This window comes from Saccopteryx leptura, chromosome 5 (genome assembly GCF_036850995.1).
Source record: "Saccopteryx leptura isolate mSacLep1 chromosome 5, mSacLep1_pri_phased_curated, whole genome shotgun sequence".
In the NCBI taxonomy this organism is placed as follows: Eukaryota; Metazoa; Chordata; class Mammalia; order Chiroptera; family Emballonuridae; genus Saccopteryx; species Saccopteryx leptura.
In genome coordinates, this window is record NC_089507.1 from 211,542,536 (window position 1) to 211,562,544 (window position 20,009).

Sequence of the window (20,009 nt, forward strand, 5' to 3'; positions counted from 1 at the left end):
GGGAACAGCGGTGGGTTACCCAAATGAGAACCCTTCTTGTCTTTCAGAACAGCTGAAAAAGAAAGCAGAGTTCATTAGAACTTGGGAAAGAAATGACTCATTTGCTGAGCATTCTCTATCTACCAAATACTGAATCAGACCCGATATATTTCCCTCAATCCTTATCACAACTTTGCCTCCATTCTACAGATGAGAAAAATGAGGTTCAGAGAGGAGAGGATTTTGTGTTTTAGTTTAATGAGCAAGATCACTCACTTCACAGCTGGAAAGACATCCAAAAGAAGTGACATGTTCAAGGTCACACAAACTAGAACCCGGGTACCCTGCCCTCCAGGCCAGTGCTCTCCCCACTGCCCACTCAGGATCTGCTCTCAGATCTCTCTCACAATGGAGGGGGAAAGTAGAGAAAATCCGAACGGTCCGTTCTAAACTCTTACTCTGCCAGAAGTATGCAGAAGGATGACTGAATCAAGCACACACCCAGTTTCCCATAAGCCTCAGAGAAGGCCCCCAAATGGACAGAGGTGAAAAGCGGGTGCTCAACATCTAAAATCCACAATAGTTTTGGGAAGTGGAGAGCTTTTCAACTTCAAACACCACCTCCTCCTTTTATGCATAAAAACCTAAAGTCCAAGGAGTGAAACAGCTTCCCAAAGGGCGGCAACTCGGGACCACTCGCCCAGAATGGAGTCAGGTGGTGTGGCTGGCCTAGGATCAGTATCTGGAATAGAGAGAGCTCAGAATACTTATTTTACCCACCTCTGAACTACCCATGGGAACACACTGTAAGACTTCTGCAGGCAAACAGACACTGTCCCTGTGGTATTCATAAGAATGGTTTCGACGTGAACTAATGTAAAACAATTATCTTACCTTCTAGCCCCAAGACACCTACTTGTTCAATTTAACAAATGATCACTGGATGCCTGTACTGTGCACTAAATGAAACCCCACTGAGTAAAAGAGTCACTGCCCTCTAGACGCTTCTAATCTAGCCAGGCATAAGAACAAGACTCTAAAATTTCACAAACAGAAGAACTCGTTTTCTGCTTAGTTCTTGACTCTTTGCATTTTAAACAAATAAAATAGTGAGGAAAGGAAGACCAACCCTTTTCTAAAAATGTTAAGGGGATATTTTACTGTCTTAACCCCAAAACACTACAAATGACTCTCCCTTTAAATCAGCATTTTTTTTTTCAAACTTCAAATCACAACTCATAATGGGTTAAGGAACAATTTAGAGAGTCTCAACCAGCATGAATTTTTTTTTTTTTAATAAAAAGAACACAATAAAGAAATGAGTACATCAGGAGTAGTAAAGAAAATTGTTTTCTGAAGCTTTGTGTATGCACATACTCTTTGTTGTGACATAAAATGTATTTGTGACCCTGGACAGTTGACTCAGTGGTAGAGCATTGGCCTGCTGTGTGGATGTCCCAGTTTCGATTCCCAGTCAGGACACACAGGAGACATGACCACCTGCTCCTCCACCCCACCTCCTTCTCTCTCTCTTTCTCTCTTTCTCTCTCTCTCTCTCTCTCTCTCTCTCTCTCTCTCGTCTCCTCCTGCAGCCATGGCTCAATTGGCTCAAGTGAGCTGGATTCAGGTGCTGAGGATGGCTCCATGGCCTCTGCCTCAGGAGCTAAAAAATGGCTCCAGTTGCAACGGAGCAACACCCCAGAAGGGCAGAGCATCACCCTTAAGTGGGCTTGCTGAATGGATCCTGGTTGGGGTGCACGCGGGAGTCTGTCTCTCTGCCTCCCCTCCTCTCACTAAAAAAAAAAAAAGTATTTGTTACTGTAGGTCACAGTAAAAAAGAGTCTGAAAACCACTGCTCTAAATCACTTACATCATGATCTCCCTATTCCCAACCCTGAATTCAGAAGGTACTTAATAAATATTTGCTAAATGCACAGCAACTGCATTTAGAATAATTGCTCATCATTTAGCCACTTTCCCTAGTGGCAATCTGTGTGCTCCTCCTGGATAATGACATTCCTTTCAATCTAATCCCATTAGGCTGCAATTCTATTCATTGTATCTTCAGCAGCTGGCACGTGGCCTGACACAAAGAAAATGCCCTGGAACGCAGAAAGTCACATCCAAGCACGTCGGCATCCACACTTAAATAACCCCTGAATAGTTTTCCCGTGTGGCTCTTGGAAAACCAAAATCCTTACCATGACCTGCAACGTATGCAGGGTCTGGTACCCGGCAACTCCTCCTGCTCCTTCCAAACCATGCTCCCGACACACAAGCCCTCTGCTCCAGCCACACTGGCCTCTTTCAGACCCTCACACGGGAAGCTGGCTCCCCTGGCTTGGAAACTCTTCCCTCCCCTCTTTGTCAAATCATTTTTCTGATCTCAGCTTGATCCTCGGTGAAGCTTCCGAGGCCAGGTCTCCCGCGACACAACCTCACGGCGCCCCGTGCCTTTGCATTCCACCCAGAGGGCTGTCACCTGCACGAGGTCTGGGTCTTTTTGTACCTCCAGCACATACTAGACACCTGAAAAACATTTATGTAATAAAAACATGACACCCACTTTGTCGTTGAGAAACGAAGGCTCCTTTAGGGGAAAGACCTTATCAGAAAAGTTACAGAGAGTCGGACAGAACCAGGTCGGGCGCAGCTCAAGTCTCCCCAAGTTCTAAAGTTAGGATAAAAGCGAAGTGATCCCGGTGTCCCGGTCAGTATGGGGGAGGGGTCTCTGGGGGTGGTTTCTCGGGAAGAAGGCCTGCAGAGACACGGGGTCCCAGCACCGTCCGCAGGCCCCAACGAGGCGCCCTAGTTCAGGGCACTCCGCGATGCCAAGCCGGGAACAGGGGTTCCCGCTGAACAGACAACGAAAGCCGAGGGATTCAAACGGGCCAGAAGGTCGCACTCACCAGCTCCCGGGTCGCCCCCAGCTCAGGCGCCACGGAAGCGCGCCGGAAGTGTTCCCGCTTTGGTGTCGGACAAGAGCAACGGAAAAAGCGGCCCGGCAGATCTCTCGGTCGCAACAGGAGCGTTCCGCGCTTGCGGGTTCCGCCTCCTGCAGGTTCCGCCCCATAAAACCTTTTGCTTTTAGTTTCTCGTTTTAGTTCCTGGACCGTGGGTAAGATCTTTTGTGAAACTGTGCGTTTTCTATCCCGTTCCAGAAACACATCCACCAGCCATGGTTCTTTGTTCTCAATCAGTGATGGTCACTGAAGCTAGAGTCAAGGTTATGGCTGGTTAGTAGCCACTGTTAGATGCTCACCATGGTACTTACTGGTCAGCTAGTGTCTACCTGAGTAACAGTGTCACAGCTGGCCCATTATCAACTCATCTTAGCTTCCAACCACACTCGGGCCAAAAAGAGAGCCTCAGAAAGCCAGCTCCCAGCCCAGAGAAAACTAGTCTCAGTAGCAGTCATCACCACCTCGGTCAATCCAGCCATACTCATCCAGTGCCCTCCCGCAGGACCGGTCTAGTGTCACATCTCAACCAGGCTGTAATGTTCCCTGAAAGTGGGAACCTGCCTGTCTTGTTCTCTACTATTTCCTTGGAACCTAGCACAAAGCCAGGCACAAAGGTTCTGCTCAGTACATATAGTATGCATTTAATTAATGACAATAATTTGAAATTAATAAATGGCTTCTATTTGGGGACCTAGTCCTGTGCTGAATGGTTGTACTAGTCAGGGTTCAACCAAGGAAGCAGATCAATAGAAGATGTATATTAAGAAATTTATTGCAGCCTGACCTGTGGTGGCGCAGTGGATAAAGCATTGACCTGGAATGCTGAAGTTGCCTGTTCAAAACCCTGGGCTTGCCTGGTCAAGGCATATATGGGAGTTGAAGCTTCCTGCTCCTCCCCACCTTCTCTCTCTCTCTCTCAATCTCTCTCTCTCTGTCTCTCTCTCTCAATCTCTCTCTCTCTCCTTTGGAATGAATAAATAAATAAAAATAATTTTAAAAAAAGAAATTTATTGCAAGGAATTGGCTTATGTGCTTGTGAGGGCTGGCTAGGTAAGTCCAAAATCCACAGGGCAGGCCATTCATGTATGATTTCTAAACCTTACATTACCCTAGAAAGTAGGTATTAGCATTCCTAATTGACAGAGAGAAGACTGAGGCTCAGAGAGGATACACAGCCAGAGTGGCAGAGCTAGGGTGCAAATCAAGGTCTGTTCTTGTTCCCATGCTGCTGCTCCTTAGCTTATCTGTCACATTTCCTCAGTGACAGCTGGACACACCAATCTGTCTCAGTCAAAATTCATCTCTTCATGGTTACAGACTAGACTGAGCCCTGCAGTCATGGTCAATCACAGTGGGCTGCTACAGGATTAACCAGAGATGGCCTCCATCACAGTCATGCATGCCAATCTCAGCCTGTAATGTCAGTTCCATTTCCTGCATGAAGAAGCTCAGCTCTCTCCTCGCCCCTCCCTCTTCCCAGTCTTAGGTGCTGAGACTTGTGGTCTGGGCTCTGCGCTTCCTGTTCCAGCTGGGCTCACCATCTTCTCAGAGAGTCCAGGGCACTGAATTATGGGCACAGAAGCTGTAGGTGGCGGCCTGGGAATCCCACCTTGTGGGTCGCATGTCCATCCAGATCAGGTTTCTCAACTGTGGTACTATTGCCATGTGGGGCCAGATGGTTCTTCATTGTGGGATGCCCCGTGCACTGTAGAATATTCAACTCAACAGCATCCCTGGTCTCCACCCACTAGATTCCAATAGCACCTCTCTGTTGTGGTAACCAACAATGTCTCCAGACATTGCCAAATATTCCCTGAGGGGTAAAATACCCTCCCATGTTGAGACACTTGTGCAGAGGACACAACCTTGGGTTATTCCCAAGCAGCAAAGAGAATGACCCTATACTAATGGGAGATGGAGACATGGAGCCAGGGTGTTTGGAGACCCAATGTTTGCAAACCAAGCCCTTTTGCAGAACCCCAAAGGTGACAAATAGGCTAAAGAAAACCTAAAGGAAAGATTCAGGAAAGGTGTCACAAAGCTCCGGGAAGTGATTGCCTCTGGCAGCAGACAGGAGTCTGCAGAGGCTGAAGAATTGCTTTTCCCTGCATAGCATTTCGTATCATTTAATGAATTACCTTTAAAAAGAGAAGAAACGGTATTAGTATTTGAAATTATAGGCAAGTGTTTGGAATCTAAGTTTTAAAAAGTATTTAGAATGGTATGTACAAGGTAACTTCAACCCTGGAAAAATACATGTATGTGGAAAATGCGGAAGAAAACGCACCAAATTATTAGCAGTAGTTCTTGCTTGTGAGATTTTGGCAACAAAGAAAGGTGATCTGGGGTAAGTCACTTAGTAGAATGAAAAGGAAAGTGCTGGTACCTGCACCTCAGGTGGTCCAGGGACTAGTTTAAGTTTTACATGGATTAGGGGTTTTAAATTTTAATATGTTTGCATTTATTTATTTATTTTTATTTATTTATTTATTTTTTACAGAGACAGAGAGTCAGAGAGAGGGATAGACAGGGACAGAAACAGAGCGAGATGAGAAGCATCAATCATTAGTTTTTCATTGCGCATTGCAACACCTTAGTTGTTCACTGATTGCTTTCTTATATGTGCCTTGACCGTGGGTAGGCTTTCAGCAGACGGAGTAACCCCTTGCTTGAGCCAGTGACCTTGGGCTCAAGCTGGCGAGCTCGGAGTCTTGAACCTGGGTCCTCTGCATCCCAGTCCGACGCTCTATCCACTGTGCCGCCGCCTGGTCAGGCTGTTTGCATTTATTTTATTTTATTTTTTTTTTTATTTTTTTTTTTTTTTTCATTTTTCTGAAGCTGGAAACGGGGAGAGACAGTCAGACAGACTCCCGCATGCGCCCAACCGGGATCCACCCGGCACGCCCACCACGGGGCGACGCTCTGCCCACCAGGGGGCGATGCTCTGCCCATCCTGGGCGTCGCCATATTGCGACCAGAGCCACTCTAGCGCCTGGGGCAGAGGCCACAGAGCCATCCCCAGCGCCCGGGCCATCTTTGCTCCAATGGAGCCTTGGCTGCGGGAGGGGAAGAGAGAGACAGAGAGGAAAGTGCGGCGGAGGGGTGGAGAAGCAAATGGGCGCTTCTCCTGTGTGCCCTGGCCGGGAATCGAACCCGGGTCCTCCGCACGCTAGGCCGACGCTCTACCCCTGAGCCAACCGGCCAGGGCTGCATTTATTTTTATGAAGACCTTTCTTTGACAAGTGACACTAGTTTTCCAATTGCGGAATCTAGTATCCTTTTTAATAAACTGGGTGGGGTTTTTGAGCCAATTTAAAAAAATGGTAAGTCAATAAAGAGACAGGCAGTCCGTGTGGGGAGATGGTGGGCATGGTGAAGGTGGTGGGCAGAGGCTGAAGTCGGGGGTTGCTGACCACGTTATCCATAGGCTCCCCCGGAGGGGGCTGCAGAAAGAGACCCAGATGGAGGTGCTCTTAGTTCAGGAAGAGGAGGTGGGATCATGCTGTCCCTCCACACACCAAGCCCCTCTGTGTCCTGGGGCCCACATGCTTTCCAGTCCTGCCAAGCATGCTCTCGCCCAAGTGCTTCACCTTACTATTTATTTCCTTCATTCAGCTCCAAATGTCCCCAGAGAAGCCATGATGGCCACCTTATTTAAGGTGGTCTTCTTCAGTGACTGGCCCTGCCCACTGTGTGCACTTCCTTCCTGGTGCTGATCACGGGGGAATTGTCTCTGACTGCTCATCTGTTTTTGTTGTATGTTTCCTCCTCTAGCCTATGAGTTCCCGGAGGGCAGGGCCTTCGTCTTACTTGTTTGTCGTTGTACCTGCAAAGCCTGATGCAAGACCTGGGCCACATTTGGAGCTGCGAATATTTGTTGAATGAAAGTGTTCTAGGTTGGGATCTCTCCACTCCAGCTTTAGCCCTTCTCGCAATGCCAAGTTGTACTGGTGGTCAAGGGGGGAGAGAGAGAGAGAGAGAGAGGATAGAGGACAGAGAGGGGGGAGAGAGAGAGAGAAGCAAGAGAGAGAGATGCACCGAGGCAGCGTGTGGTTCAGCATCAAACACATTTATTTCACTTTTATTGAGTATACAAGAACAGAGAGCACACGCATACAGCACGGAGCACTGAGGTGGGGACAGCGGGGACCAGAGAGGAGAGAGGGGTGTGAATAAAAAGGAACAGAACAGCTTTGCAGTTGGTTGGTAAGGTGCTTTTGGGAAAAAAAAAAAAAAATTAGAGTGATGTTGCTCATGCAATTCCAGGCCAGTCTTGGAATGTGCTCACAGGAATCAAAACCTGAAACAGGTCCTGGCACTTCCTGTTCCCTCAGGTGGAAAAAATCCTGAGAAGGCAAAATAAAATGAAAATCTGTAGGATGGCAGAACGGAAAAAGCCCCTGAGAGCATCTGGTTTACTCTCGCCATCTTACAGGCACGGAAACTGAGGCCCCAAGGAGGGCACAGGACTAGCTCCGTGTCACATGGGGAGTTAGGCGCCGAGCTGGGATGGTCCCCGGCCCTCTGGGACTTTCCCACTATGCTACATGGTGTCGTGGGAGGAGAGGCAGCACAGAAAAGATGAGAAATATAAAAAAGAAAAGAGGAAAACTAGGTTGAAGACAGACAAGACAGACTCTATATTCTTTGTGCAGAGGATGGGGAGGAAACCGTGCCCTAGATTTTAGTGAGGCAGCTCCCCCCCCCCCCGGTGGCACTGCCCGACTCCCCGTGGAAGGGAGGTCAGAGCACCTGTGGGACAGAGGTCCCCACAAACCCTGGCTGGCCCATGAGCTCAGCCTGGTCACCTCCACCCCTCCACTGAAGCCGCGCACCCCGGGTCTGTAGACAGGGGTAGAGGCCAGGAGAAGCAGTCTCCCTCTGATGAGTGTTCGGGGTGCCTGGTGGCGGCAAAGACGGGGAACCTGAGCCAAATTCCGGGGGGCCCAGAGAGGGTGGAGCCCCTCCAGCCCTTGGCCCAGAAAGAAGGGAAACTCTCAGGTTGAGAAGGGTGACACTGCGGCTTCTTTACAGCAACGTGAAAAGAAGCCGGGGCATAGAAAGTCTGCTGTCATACGCAGGGGGAGCCAGGGTGGACCACCGCCCTGCTCCGGGGGTGTGTGGCTGACTCGGCCATCTGCTCCCCAGGTTCGGGGCTCCCTGCACCCCTCTCCATCCCATTTTCCCCACAGACGTACGCTATTCTGCTTCCTTGTTCTGCCTCAGGTCAGCATCAACTAAGCAGCTAAGCACAGTGCCCTTGGGGTAACTGATGAGGAAGCCTGGGCCCTCTGGAGCCTGGATGACGTGCAGTCATTGGAGAATGTGGAAATGCTCTCAGAGGGGCCAGCCATCGTTGGAAATGTAAGGCTGGTTGGTTCAGGGGGGCCCCTCCCCCATTCTCTCTCTCTCTCTCTCTCTCTCTCTCTCTCAGTCCCAGAATAGTGCCTGGTATAGTAGGCACTCAATTATTTGTGGAATTAATTTATCGACTTTTAGGAACAGGATTAGGGAGGGGGGTAAGAGGGACTGAGAAATGCAAGTGCAGTGGGGACGCACGCCCTCAGGAGGGTACGCACTAGGCTCAGGGAAGCAGCTTGGGGCAGAAAAGCCCCGGGAAAGACCCGTGTGCCAGAGGTCAATGCCAAGCTTCCGAGGGGATTTTTCCAAGGGCTTCTGTGGTCTCGAGGCAATTTCTGGGATGCGGAGGGCACAGGCTCAAGAGCTCAGAAGCTGACTGGAGGGGAGGTCTCCAGAGCCAGGGTCTTACACGTGATGGAGACGTTGAGCAGCACCATCTTTCACCCCCAGCGGGTCCTGGGGCATGCCACGCCCTCGGGAACGCACTTTTGACCAATCAGGGCCTACCCTGTGTGCACGGTCTCTACCGTGGCTGTCTTGGCCCAGCAAGAAGAGAATGAAGCAGACAGAAGACGGAGGTGGGAAAGGAAAAGACAGAGCCGGGAATCTGCAGACAGCCAGCTTAAAGCCACCGTCCTCCGCAGTGGTGAGGGGCATCGCCTCCCAAGGGATGGTGCGTCAGCCATCACGATTAGGTCAGGGAAAGGCAAGATGTGGCAAAAAATTAAAAAAAAAAAAAATAGAGGACTGAAAATGAGGCAAGCCCCCTAAGGTGGTGGGAGGGGACTGAGCCAGGGAATCTGCAGCAAACTCCTAACTCTGGACCCCACATCTGAGCACATGCCAGGCACCGGCTGCTGCTGCCCAGGGGAGAAGGCATCTCCGACTACTACATCTGCGTGGCTTCCTTCCTGCCTAACCCTTGCCTCTCCAGTTGGGGACCCCACGCCTCCCCACCGATCAACCAATAACAAACACCACACACGGTATTACTACACCGAACAGTCAGCTCCCACTGCGAGGAGCGGCCGTAGCCAGCGTCCAGGCCTCCTCCGCGGCATGGCCGGTTCAGTGAGATCGGTCTAGGAACCTCGAGATACATCAATCACAGTCAGATAATTATAACTTTAAAATGTCAGCTTCATACTCACCAGCACGGTTTATTTTTAATATTTGTTTCCCGTTTATATGTAATATACATAACTTAAAAGCACATCCGTACAAATCTCCTACAAGCTGCACCTTGGTAATGAGAACCCATAAACGTGACACTATCTCCTTTCCCTTCCTGCGGCTCGGGGGTTTCTGCTCTGGCTTCCTTTCCTTGCTCTCGTCTGAAAGGCGAGTCCTCTGCGGTGGCCCTCAGCAGGGCCGGGACGCAGAAGTCCGGAGAGAGGGAGGAGGGGCCCGAGACAGAAAATGACAGAAGAGACGTGTGAGGGGGGAGGGAAAGCGGAAGGAAGGAAGGTGGATTCGGCAGCCCAGTGTCAAGACCCAGAAAGGAATAATCCAGTGTTCCTCCTCCTCCTTCCCAAGCGGGGAATTTTCTCTCCTTCTCGGAAAAATGGTTTGACGGTGCGCGTCTTGCTGCTGCGCCTCATCCTGCTTTGCCGCAGGAGGGTTTTCCTTTGCACTGAGGTGGCCAACAGCCGCCGCAGGACCGAGGCGACGTCCATCCGCTGGCTGGGTGTCACACGCGGGCCGTGCCGTCTGGCCCGCGACGTCGTCATGGTCTGGCTCGCTTGCGTTGTTCCGCAGGGCTTTGAAGGGGGACAGCAAGGGATTTGTTGGCATTATCATTTCTTTCCGTTCCTGAAAAAAATCCCACCAGTTCTTCAATTTGTCTGCAAAGAAAATGTAGGTGTTCTGATGTTGGTTGTTGCTGTCGACCGACTGCTCGGCCAGCCTCAGAAGCAGTGCAAGGATGCAGTGTTTCCTGTATATATATCTATATCTATATATATCTATATATATATATATGCTTTTCCTTTCCCAGTCTCCCATCGGGGACAGTACGGCGCAGCTGGGACGTCGGTGTTGAGGCGGAGGATCCAGAATAGAAGGCCCCTTCTTAAAAGGTTCTCTGGCTCGGGTTGGACCGGAAACGCCAGCATCTCTTCACAGAGGTCAGGATTCCTGGAGCCAGAGTTGTGGGGGGTGGGGGTGGGGGGAGAACACAAAGGAAGGAAGAGGACAAGAAAAGTTAGTAATTTTTTTTGTCATTCATCTTTAAATACCTAGCAAGAGGTCACTTTTAGCTAGCCTTGATCGTATATGTCCTTTGTTACGGCTCAGGAAGACAGGGAGACTTGTCTAAAAGCAGACAGCTCGAAAGCGGCAGCTGAGAACTGAACCCACATTTGTCTGACTCCAAAGCCCGTGTGTGTCTGCTTGTCTGTTTCCAGGGAGGTGGTATCACCTACTTGGGCTTGAAAAGTTGTCCAAGGTTCCTTTAACAGTGAGAAGCTACTAGCACACTTGCTTCAGCGTTTCCTCCTATCTCTCAGTTCTAAGAAACGTATGGTCGTGATTAACAGATGTCCATCTGTCTGTTTTTTCCTTTCTGTTCTCCATGAGCCTGTGGCACCTTGGTGCTTTAAAGAGACTAGAAACTGGAGGCCCTGGATGGTTGGCTCAGCGGTAGAGCATCAGCCCGGTATGTGAAAGTCCCAGGTTTGATTCCCAGTTAGGGCACACAGGAGAAACGCCCATCTGCTTCTCCACTCTTCCCTCACTCCTTTCTCTCTGTCTCTCTCTTCCCCTCGCACAGCCAAGGCTCCTTTGGAGCAAAGTTGGCCCGGGCACTGAGGATGGCTCCATAGCCTCTGCCTCAGGTGCTACAATGGCTCCGGTTACAACAGAGCAACACCCCAGATGGGCAGAGCATCGCCCCCTGGTGGGCATGCTGGGTGGATCCCAGTTGGGCGCATGCATGAGTCTGTCTCTCTGCCTCCTGATTCTCACTTCAGAAAAAAAATACAAAAAAAAGAAAGTGGAAAGTAGAAACTGGATCCCAACACAGGTTTGACTCCAAATTGTGGCGGTGAAGGGTGCGGGCTCTGTGATCCCAAGTCCGAAGTTCAGATCCCACTCTGCAGACCTGCTAGCTCTGGGCAGGTTTCTTAACCTCTTTATATCTCAGCTGCTTCCTCTGTAAAATGGGTCCTGCCTCCCCGCAGTTACCAGGATTCAAAACAAGGATCAGCATATAGCAGGTGCTAAATATACTGCTCACACAAATTAGGGGATATTTCAAAATGAATATGAAGTGATAAAAAAAAAATAAGCATTTGATTTTTGTTTTTTATTAAACAAGAACATCAGAAAAGCAAACGCCAAGTCAAAGACAGTTGTTTGATTATGCAAATGAGATGCAAAACCAACCTTTATTTCACTGGTGAAAATGCACTCTACAAAAGGCTGGAAGTACTGGAGTATCTGCACGTACCCTGACCCCCTAATTTTTGTGAGCAGTGTAAGACTGGCTGTTCTCGTGATTGCTGTTGTTATGGCTGTGACCCCAGGCTATTCTGAGCTCCTGGAGAGGAAGGACTGTCTTTTACTTTATCCTTGTCTTTCCAGTGCCTGTCACTATGCCCAGCACGCAGCAACTGCCCAAGCCTGTTGAACAGGTGGCAGCTCCTTCCTGCCTCTTTTCACGCCCATACGGGCAAGTGCTAATCAAGTCACATCAACGCGATCCTTCTCAGCTCCTTTCCTGAGGCGGAAAAGCTGAGGCCCAGGTTCAATGACTTAGCGGGCTGGTTAGAACCCTTGGCTCCCGCTTGGGAATAGGTCAACTGACAAGGCGACCTTTACAGAAGGGTGCAAGGAAGGGAGAAGGCGTGCCTGGTAGGACAATGGCATCAAAGAAAGGACTAAAAGGGGAGTGAGGAGGAGGGAGGGAGGGAAGGAGGGGGCGGCGAGGTGGGCAGACCTGGAAGACTGCGTGGGTGAGGGGCAGGCCAGGGAGCCCGGGACAGGAGCTCTGCGAGGCCAGGGCACACGGGAGGCAGAAGCCCGGGGAGGCTGGCTGGGCATGCCCCGGGAAAGATGAGGAGGAGTGAGACAGGGAGTGGGTGCAGACATCCTAGGAAAACACAGGACAGAAGCCCTAGGAAAGCACAGAAACAGCCAGAGGACCGTCCGGAAAGGGGGCTGGCCCCTTCTGTTCATTGTGCAGAGGCGGAAACAGTCTCCCCGAGGGAAGACGCTGACCAGCGGTCACACACGCAGTCAGCGGAGTGGCTGGGGTTGGAGCCCGGGCCCCGGACTCCCAGCATAGAGTTCTCTGTACCAGTGGCTCCTCCACTGGGCTGCACACAGACTTCCCCAGGACCAAGGCGTGAATACAGATGCCCAGGTCCTGCCCCAGGGCTTCTAAATCAGACGCCACGGCCACGGTGGGCTAGCACCTGTACTTGCGTGGTACTGCTGGCTCAGCACCAGCTTGGCAAGTGACCCCCCCCACCCCCGGCCGCCCGCCCGCTCTGAGATCTGGGGGACGGACAGCAATATTCACTGGGCAGCTGAGGAGACCGAAGTGACAGGTGCCTGCAGGGAAGTCTGAGGGAAGCTGGGGGTGGGCTCTCCCTATGACCCGCGTGCACGTCTGGACCAGCGCCGTCGACAGAAGTAGAACGAGAGCCGCGCAGGGAATTTTTAGTCGTCTAAATCTTCTAGAATTCTCTAGGTAAGTAGGAATTTTTATTTTCTAAATTGAAATCCTAAATTTTTATTAAAAGCAGTAAAAAGCAGGGGAAATTAATTTTTAATATTTTATCTAATCCAGGGTACCCAAACATTATCATTTCAACATGTAATCAATATAAAAATCATTGAGATACTTCACATTTTTTAAAATATTAAATCAAAGCTGGGCCAGAGACCAAGCCAGAGGGTGGGTTCTCCGACGGAAACGACACGCAGGGGACCTGGCCACAGTTCCGCCCGAGCCTCACCTGTGGCTTCTTGTCCCTCTCCTCCGGGGATGGGTCTGTTTCTCTGTATACGACAGCTTTGGTTACCAGCATGTCAGGGTGCTGAAGTTTGGCCTCCTTGATTGCCAAAGCCAGGGCCTGGGGGAAAAGAACAGCAAAGTGAGGAACCACAAGAACATCAACGGCGAGAGAGGCCACGGGAACCAACAGGCTGCTTAGTGCAGAGCTGGAAAAATGGAGGCCCGGGGAGGGGCAGTGGTCAAAGAGAGGAGGGGCCTAGAGCTTGGGCCTTCTGGCTCCTCCTGGCTCCCATGCAATGCCCCTTCCTTGGGGACCCCTTGTCCGGACAGGATGGACAGGAAATGGGCATCGTCTCCACCCACAAGGGCAACCATCCCTGGGTAACCCCATACGGTGGGGGCTGGGGGCCAGGCAGTGCCCCTGGGGGTAACGCTCCTTATTCCCGTACCTGGTCTTGGTCAACATCTTCGTCCCCAGTAATAATGATTCGCTTCTCGATCCTCGTCTCAGAAAACCCTCCTTTCACAGTCTGCAGAAGAGGGGGCAAGGTCAGCCTGGGGTCCGGCTGGCCCAGCAGCGGTGACAGGGGACCTAGCCAAAGTCTCCCTCAAGGGCACAGCTGGCACCAGCGGTCACCTGAATCCTGGCTCCCTCCGATGGCTCCTCTTCTGATTTGGGGGACTTCAGACTGCAGATCTCGGCTGGTGGCCACTACTCCCCCAACCACCAAACTGTCCCCTCTAGATCTTGAGCCCAGATCAAATGCTATCCCCGACCTGGGCCGGCGAGCCGTCCACCTTCCTGCCTCGGGACCTGCTGACCGCCAAATCCGTATCTCTTCCAGTTCTGGGTCTTTCTGCCCTTGGCCGACCTTTTGTGTGGAACCTGGCCTTGCTTGCTCACTAGGCTGGGGCTCTTGGGGACAGGGGCTGTCTTTTGTTCATCTCTGCATCCTTTCCTCCCTCACTTCCCTATCCAGCCTGTCCTGGGCAGGTGCTAAATGCAGATTTGTTGAATGAACACATGAATGAAATGTGAATGGTGACACGGTTCTACCTTGAATGACTTCAAACAACAGTATGAGAGAACTATCAAAGATACTGGTGACCACCACGGTTTCCTGAAGGGGCCAGGATGGGTGTAAGTTTAGAAGTAAAAATGGGGTGGGACTTAACTGCTTGTCATATTTAAGGAGGGCGGTGGCCGAGGGAGGGCGCAGCTGGAGTCAGGAGAGGTCAGAGAGAAGAGGGGGCTCTGTATTCGGAGGGGTGTGTGATGGGAAACCTTCTCATAAAGCTTTCAGGGAAGTCAGCATTGTCTAGGGCTTGTGGTGAGAGTGGGTGCTTTCTGGGGGCTGAGCAGAGGTGCTGAGTCCTACACAGGCGGGGGCAGGGCTGGGACAGTGTGCACAGGGCCAGTGCCACCTACCAGACTTCTTGGGATGGCTCAGCAGAAACTGCAAACTCAACCTGGCTCTCTGGCATCTCTCCTCCAGGCCTCCATCCCTGGCCTGGAACTCGTCCTGCCTTCCCCCGGCCACTGGGGCGTGGGCACGCCAGCCTGTCCTCAGCCCTCTGTCCCCAGCCCTCTGTCCCCAGCTCTCTGTCCTCAGCCCTCTGTCCTCAGCTCTCTGTCCTCAGCCCTCTGTCCTCCTCGGCCGAGTCACGGCTGATGCATGCGGAATGCCTCCCTCCTGGGCCCCGCCTCTTCCTTCCTCCACTCTGCTTCCTGCCCTGGCCCAGGCCCCCAGCGTAGTCTCTCCATCACTCTCTCTCCTTCCTCCCATCCGCCGCCCGTCCTGATGGACCTAAACCCTTGTTCTTACACCCCTTTCCCCAGCTCACTCCCCAGTTACAAAACGGACGGCTTTCCGATGGCTCTCAGACCCGGGCCCTCCACCGTCACATCTGTCCTGGAATTGGTCATGTTTGCCTCTGTTCTGCTTCCCCTGGCCCCAGGGCAGCCTGACTTCCCGCTTACGTCCCTCCGTGCTGACTCTCGCTGGCAGAGGCCACTGCTCCTGTGTCCCCAACATGCATGGCTTGCAGCCCCTCCAACAGCCCCTCGCACGGAGTGACATTTGCGCAGCGCACGAACAAGCAAGCACACGGTTTCTGCCCCCGTGGTCTACATCGCAGAGCACACCTGCCTCCGCCTCCTCCCCCCTCACAAGTCCCTACCTGGCTTTCCAAGACCCTGTGCAAACCCAGAAGACCCTTCCTCACTCTTTGAGCCTTTCTTACACTGCCCCCTCAAAATCTCCCCCAGCACTTAAGGTCTACAAGACACAAATGCTATCGTCCACAGTTACTTCCAAGGAGATGGTCTCATCCCCCAAGCCTGGCCGTCACTGTTGAAGAAGAGGTCTGTGGCCCGGGACAAACCGTAACACAGAACAAAGCTCACGGCCATCCAGACACCGGAAATGTCGCGGATCTTCTCTGTCCAGATTACAGGGCCAAGCCACGACAACGACCTTCCCGAGCCCCAGAGCCAGGCTGGGGGCGTTCGGCACCCTGCTGCTACTCACTTTGGTAACATGGGTGGTGGTGGAGGTGGAGAGGGTTTCCGCGGTGGCGCCGTAGGTGCTGGTGAGGACATCTTTCCCGATGATCTGCAGAATATAACCACCCCGCCCCCCGGGGTCAGGTGAGGATGCTGGACCCCACAGGGTGGGGTACACCAGGGGACGAGTGGGGGCGGGGCATCCCATGAAGGTGACATTCGGAAGCCAAGATCCTACAGATCACTAAATGTAAGAACTCAGGAATACTGGAATCTTCAGAATGCTAGACCCTTAAAATTCTCCAAGCCTGGAATCTAAGATTCCTAGAACCTGAGATTCCTAAGGCCCAGAGTTCTAACAAGACCCTAGAATTGAAGAATCCTGGCATCTCAGAAGAATGAACCGAGGGATCCAAGGTGGACCCAGAGCCCCCTCTCAGTCTCCCACCCTGTCAGAGCCGGACCGTGTCCTCTCCAGGGCTAGATGACGAGAATGACCGATTGCGAGAACACAGGAGTCGCAGCAAGAGACAGACCCAGGCTCACGGGGCAGCTGCTGACAGAGCCCTGTCCAGAACCCAAGCCTCTGGACCCTGGTCCCCGGCTCCTCCTGGTCAGCAAGGAGAGCAGATGCCAGAGAGCTATCACATCACGAGCACCACCAAAGGGAGGAGCCGCCTCACCCCACACGGCCAACGTCCTGCTCAGCTGCTGGGGGGAATGGAGGGCCATGGACGAGACTCTGGTGGGCGCCAGGGAGCCCCGCAGGCCTCTGAAAACGATCCAGTTGCCTGGTGCTGCATTTAGAAGGGCAGCCTTCTGGGCTCCACACTGCACTTGCTGTGGGTCACCTGTGGACCCGGGTCCACACACCAGCGTGGAGCCCCCTAGCCTGAGCTGGCCCTGCCCACTTACCGGAGAAAGAGAACGGATTTCCGTGGCCACCGTCTGTGGGCCTGGGATCATGGCCGCTGCCCCCTTCCCGGACTTGAGACTGTTCTCCTGGGGAAACAACAGTGCTCAGAGGGCCAGGTCTCAGGTGGGCGGGTCCCCGGATGGCCGGAGCACGTTGGCCATGTAGCCCTCACGGCCACAAGGTTGAACAGAAGCAGAGAGCCGAAGGCATCGTTCAGCTCAGTCTCCATTCGCCCAATCACACACTCACCCGCTCATTCACTCAGTGAACATCTGCGGAGTGCCTGGCACAAGGGACACTGTGGTGAACAAGACATGGTGTTGCTCCCTGGAAGTACTAACCAGAGGGCTGAGACGCTCGGGCTCTCGTCCTGGCCCTGCCACGTTCTAGCCACGTGACCCGGGGCATAGCCACTTCCCCTCTATGGGCGTCATGAATGCACCTATAGAAAGGGACCCCTGCAGTGTAGGCTCATCAGTGGCAACGAATGTCCCACTCTGGTGGGGGATGTTGACAATGGGGGACACTCTGTGTGAGCAGGGACAGTGAAATCTCTGAGCCTTCCTCTCAGTCTAAAACTGCTCTAAAAAATAAAGTCTTAAACAAACTTTTTTTTTAAATGGGACCCCTCTCCCACTCCTACACAGACATTATGAGGCTAATAGAGGAGAAAGGGCTTTGCAAATGGAAATCTGTAGGATAAATACAGGAATATAGGCCAGCTATAAATAACATAATAACTACTATTTTCTGAGCACTTGATATGTACTAGATATCATCCTAAAGATGCATTATCTCATTTCATCCTCAGGACAAATCATTTTAACATTCCTGCTACACAGCTCAGAACCTGGAGGCACAGAGAATGTTAAGTGGCTTGTTCGAGTCTCCTGGCGAGTTAGCGCTAGAGCCCCAATTTAGATCTCTGCTCGTCAGGCTCCGAGTCCAGCATGCTCCCCCACGACACCACTCTGCTCTCAGAATTCCTACCCGTGAGCCAGCTCTCCTGGTCCTGCACTGGGTTCTGAGGCCAGATAGTCCTGGAAGCGGCCCCAGATGTACCGGTCCACATCTGGCAAGGGGCCTGGCTGCCCGGCCCTACCTCCCAGTTTCTGCACCATCTCAGATCTAAGCCCTATTGGTCCAGGAGCCCGGAGCTGTGTCCACTCTGCAGCTGCCCAAAGGGCTGATCCTGGCCCTGGTTTGCGCTTGGTGCTAGGCCCGGACCTCTGCCCGCCAGGGGGCGCGTGAGGACAGAAGCCCTCCATCTGCCTCTGCCCTGCCTGCTTCCCATGTCTGCCTCCAGGGGCGGCTGTCTGTCAGTGACCCGGTCACCTGGCCCTCCATCCACAGCAACTCTGTCAGATAGAGTCCCAAAATGGCATTAGCAGCGGGCCTTCAAGGGACAAACCTTTTGGGTTCAACGCTTCCCTTCCTCGGGCTTAGGAAACGGACCGTAGCCACCTTGAGTCCTCCTCTGTCATGTCAGGCCCTTCCCCCCAAGCCTCTTCGTCTGTCACAGCTTCCTCTGTCCCGGGCATAGCCTCACCTCCGCCTTTACACAGGAAACAGAGGCCACTAAGGGGGACACAGGTCATTTAAAACAACCTGCTCCGCCTGCCTCTCCTGTATCTCAGACGGGCGTCTGCTGAGCCGGGCGATGTCACCCTGTCCACTCTGGACCCTTCCTCCCGTGGACTGAGGGCTCTCCTCCTCGCCATCTTCTCTCTGGACCACTCAAGGCTTCCTCAAAGTCCACTGTCCCCTATCCCTTTATCTGGTGCCCAGAACTTTCCTGAACCCTAGACCTTTAAAACCAATTGCCTAGCGGACGTTTTCCCGCGGAGATGTCTCACGGGCCCCACGGACTCATCAGGTCCAGAATGGAGTCCGCTGCCCCCTCGTGCTCCGGACACCTACCTGCCACTAAAGAGCATCCCCCCCCCCACTCCAGGGCTGCTTATCCTGGAGCTTCCCAGACTTGAGGGGCGCCCCCTGGAGGACCCGTGAGAGTACAGACTGCTGGGCCTCACCCGGGACTTTCTGCATCAGCCGGCCTGGAGTGGGCCCGAGAAGGAGCCTTTCTAACACGTTCCTGGGACCAGGCTTTGAGAACAGCTGGGCTAGTGGGCTGGCGACGCCTTTCCTCCTGTTACCTGGACAGTCTATCGGTGACCAAATCCCGCATTCCCTCCTCCAGGCCTCCCTGAAGCCTGTCCCTCCTTGGCACCCACCTCTGGCCTGGCACCAGCCCCTAAAGCAGCTCCCTGCCTTTTCTCCCCTGGTCTCCCTGAGTGACACGTCGGCTCGGAGACACCGTTTCCTTCGGTGCCAGATTCGCAGTGCCTGGCATGGCACTTCACACCCCGTGGGTGCTCAGTAAAGATTTACAGAAGGGAGGGAAGAAAGGAAGGAGGAAGGAAGGAAAGAAGAAAGGAGGGGGGAAGGAAGGAGGAGGGAGAGAAGAGAAGGAGGAAAGGTCAAAGGGACCCATGCCCCAAGGGAAGGAAGTTTTGTTGCGGTCCTGCCCCATACAGGTTGCTAGAGTAATCTTTCTAAAACACCGAAACACATATTTTGACAACATCAAGCCCCTACTTAAAAAATTCCAGTGGTTCTCCATTGTGTCCAGATGAAGTCTGAACTTTCTTCGTGACACTCAAGGCCTTTCAAGCCCGGGCCCAGCCTTCTTTTCTAGCCTCTTCCCCGCCCCAGCTCCTCCCCCACACACTGGAGGCCTCCCTTCATGACCAAATGGCCTTTGCTGCTGTGCCCACTGGCTGGAGTAACCTCTCCTGTGACCGCACCTTGATTTATCCTTCGAGCGTAGCTCAGATGTCACCGCTTAGACAAAGCCTTTCCTGTCCCCTGTGGTATCACCCATACCTCTTCTGCAGGAGCTCCCTGGGAAAGCATTGCGACACTGGTCCAAGAAGGCAGGAAAAAGACCTGCCTTCCTATGTACAGACCACTTCCTGTGCTGCCAAGCTCTCTCCTGCAGGCTCCACACAGACTAACTAACCTTAATTCATCCTCACATCGACCCTTTCGAGGGATGTGCTAGTAGGACCCCTCACCCCATTTTACAGAAGAGAAAACTGAGGTTGAAAGAGGTTCTGGGGCCCTGGCCGGTTGGCTCAGTGGTAGAGCATCGGCCTGGCGTGCAGGAGTCCCGGGTTCGATTCACGGCCAGGGCACACAGGAGAGGCGCCTATCTGCTTCTCCACCCCTCCCCCTCTCCTTCCTCTCTGTCTCTCTCTTCCCCTCCCACAGCCAAGGCTCCATTGGAGCAAAAGTTGGCCCGGGCGCTGAGGATGACTCCAT

The 20,009-nt window shown here is 52.7% G+C and overlaps 1 protein-coding gene across 14 annotated transcripts in view; it reads right to left on the reverse strand.

Annotated features, from left to right (window-relative positions):
* Window positions 1–6,990: 6,990 nt before the first annotated feature.
* Window positions 6,991–20,009, reverse strand: part of EPB41L1 (erythrocyte membrane protein band 4.1 like 1) — a 162,219-nt gene continuing 149,200 nt past the window's right edge. For 8 of the 14 annotated variants that reach the window (XM_066383908.1, XM_066383902.1, XM_066383904.1 and 5 more), the window contains 5 exons: window positions 16,685–16,771; window positions 15,795–15,878; window positions 13,713–13,793; window positions 13,265–13,381; window positions 6,991–10,439 (listed from right to left, as the gene is read on the reverse strand). In XM_066383908.1, coding sequence (XP_066240005.1) covers window positions 10,431–10,439; window positions 13,265–13,381; window positions 13,713–13,793; window positions 15,795–15,878; window positions 16,685–16,771 — 378 coding nt within the window. In that variant the 3' untranslated portion in view covers window positions 6,991–10,430. The remainder of the gene's footprint in view (window positions 10,440–13,264; window positions 13,382–13,712; window positions 13,794–15,794; window positions 15,879–16,684; window positions 16,772–20,009) is intronic. The other 6 variants (XM_066383912.1, XM_066383913.1, XM_066383914.1 and 3 more) reach the window with 2 other exon arrangements.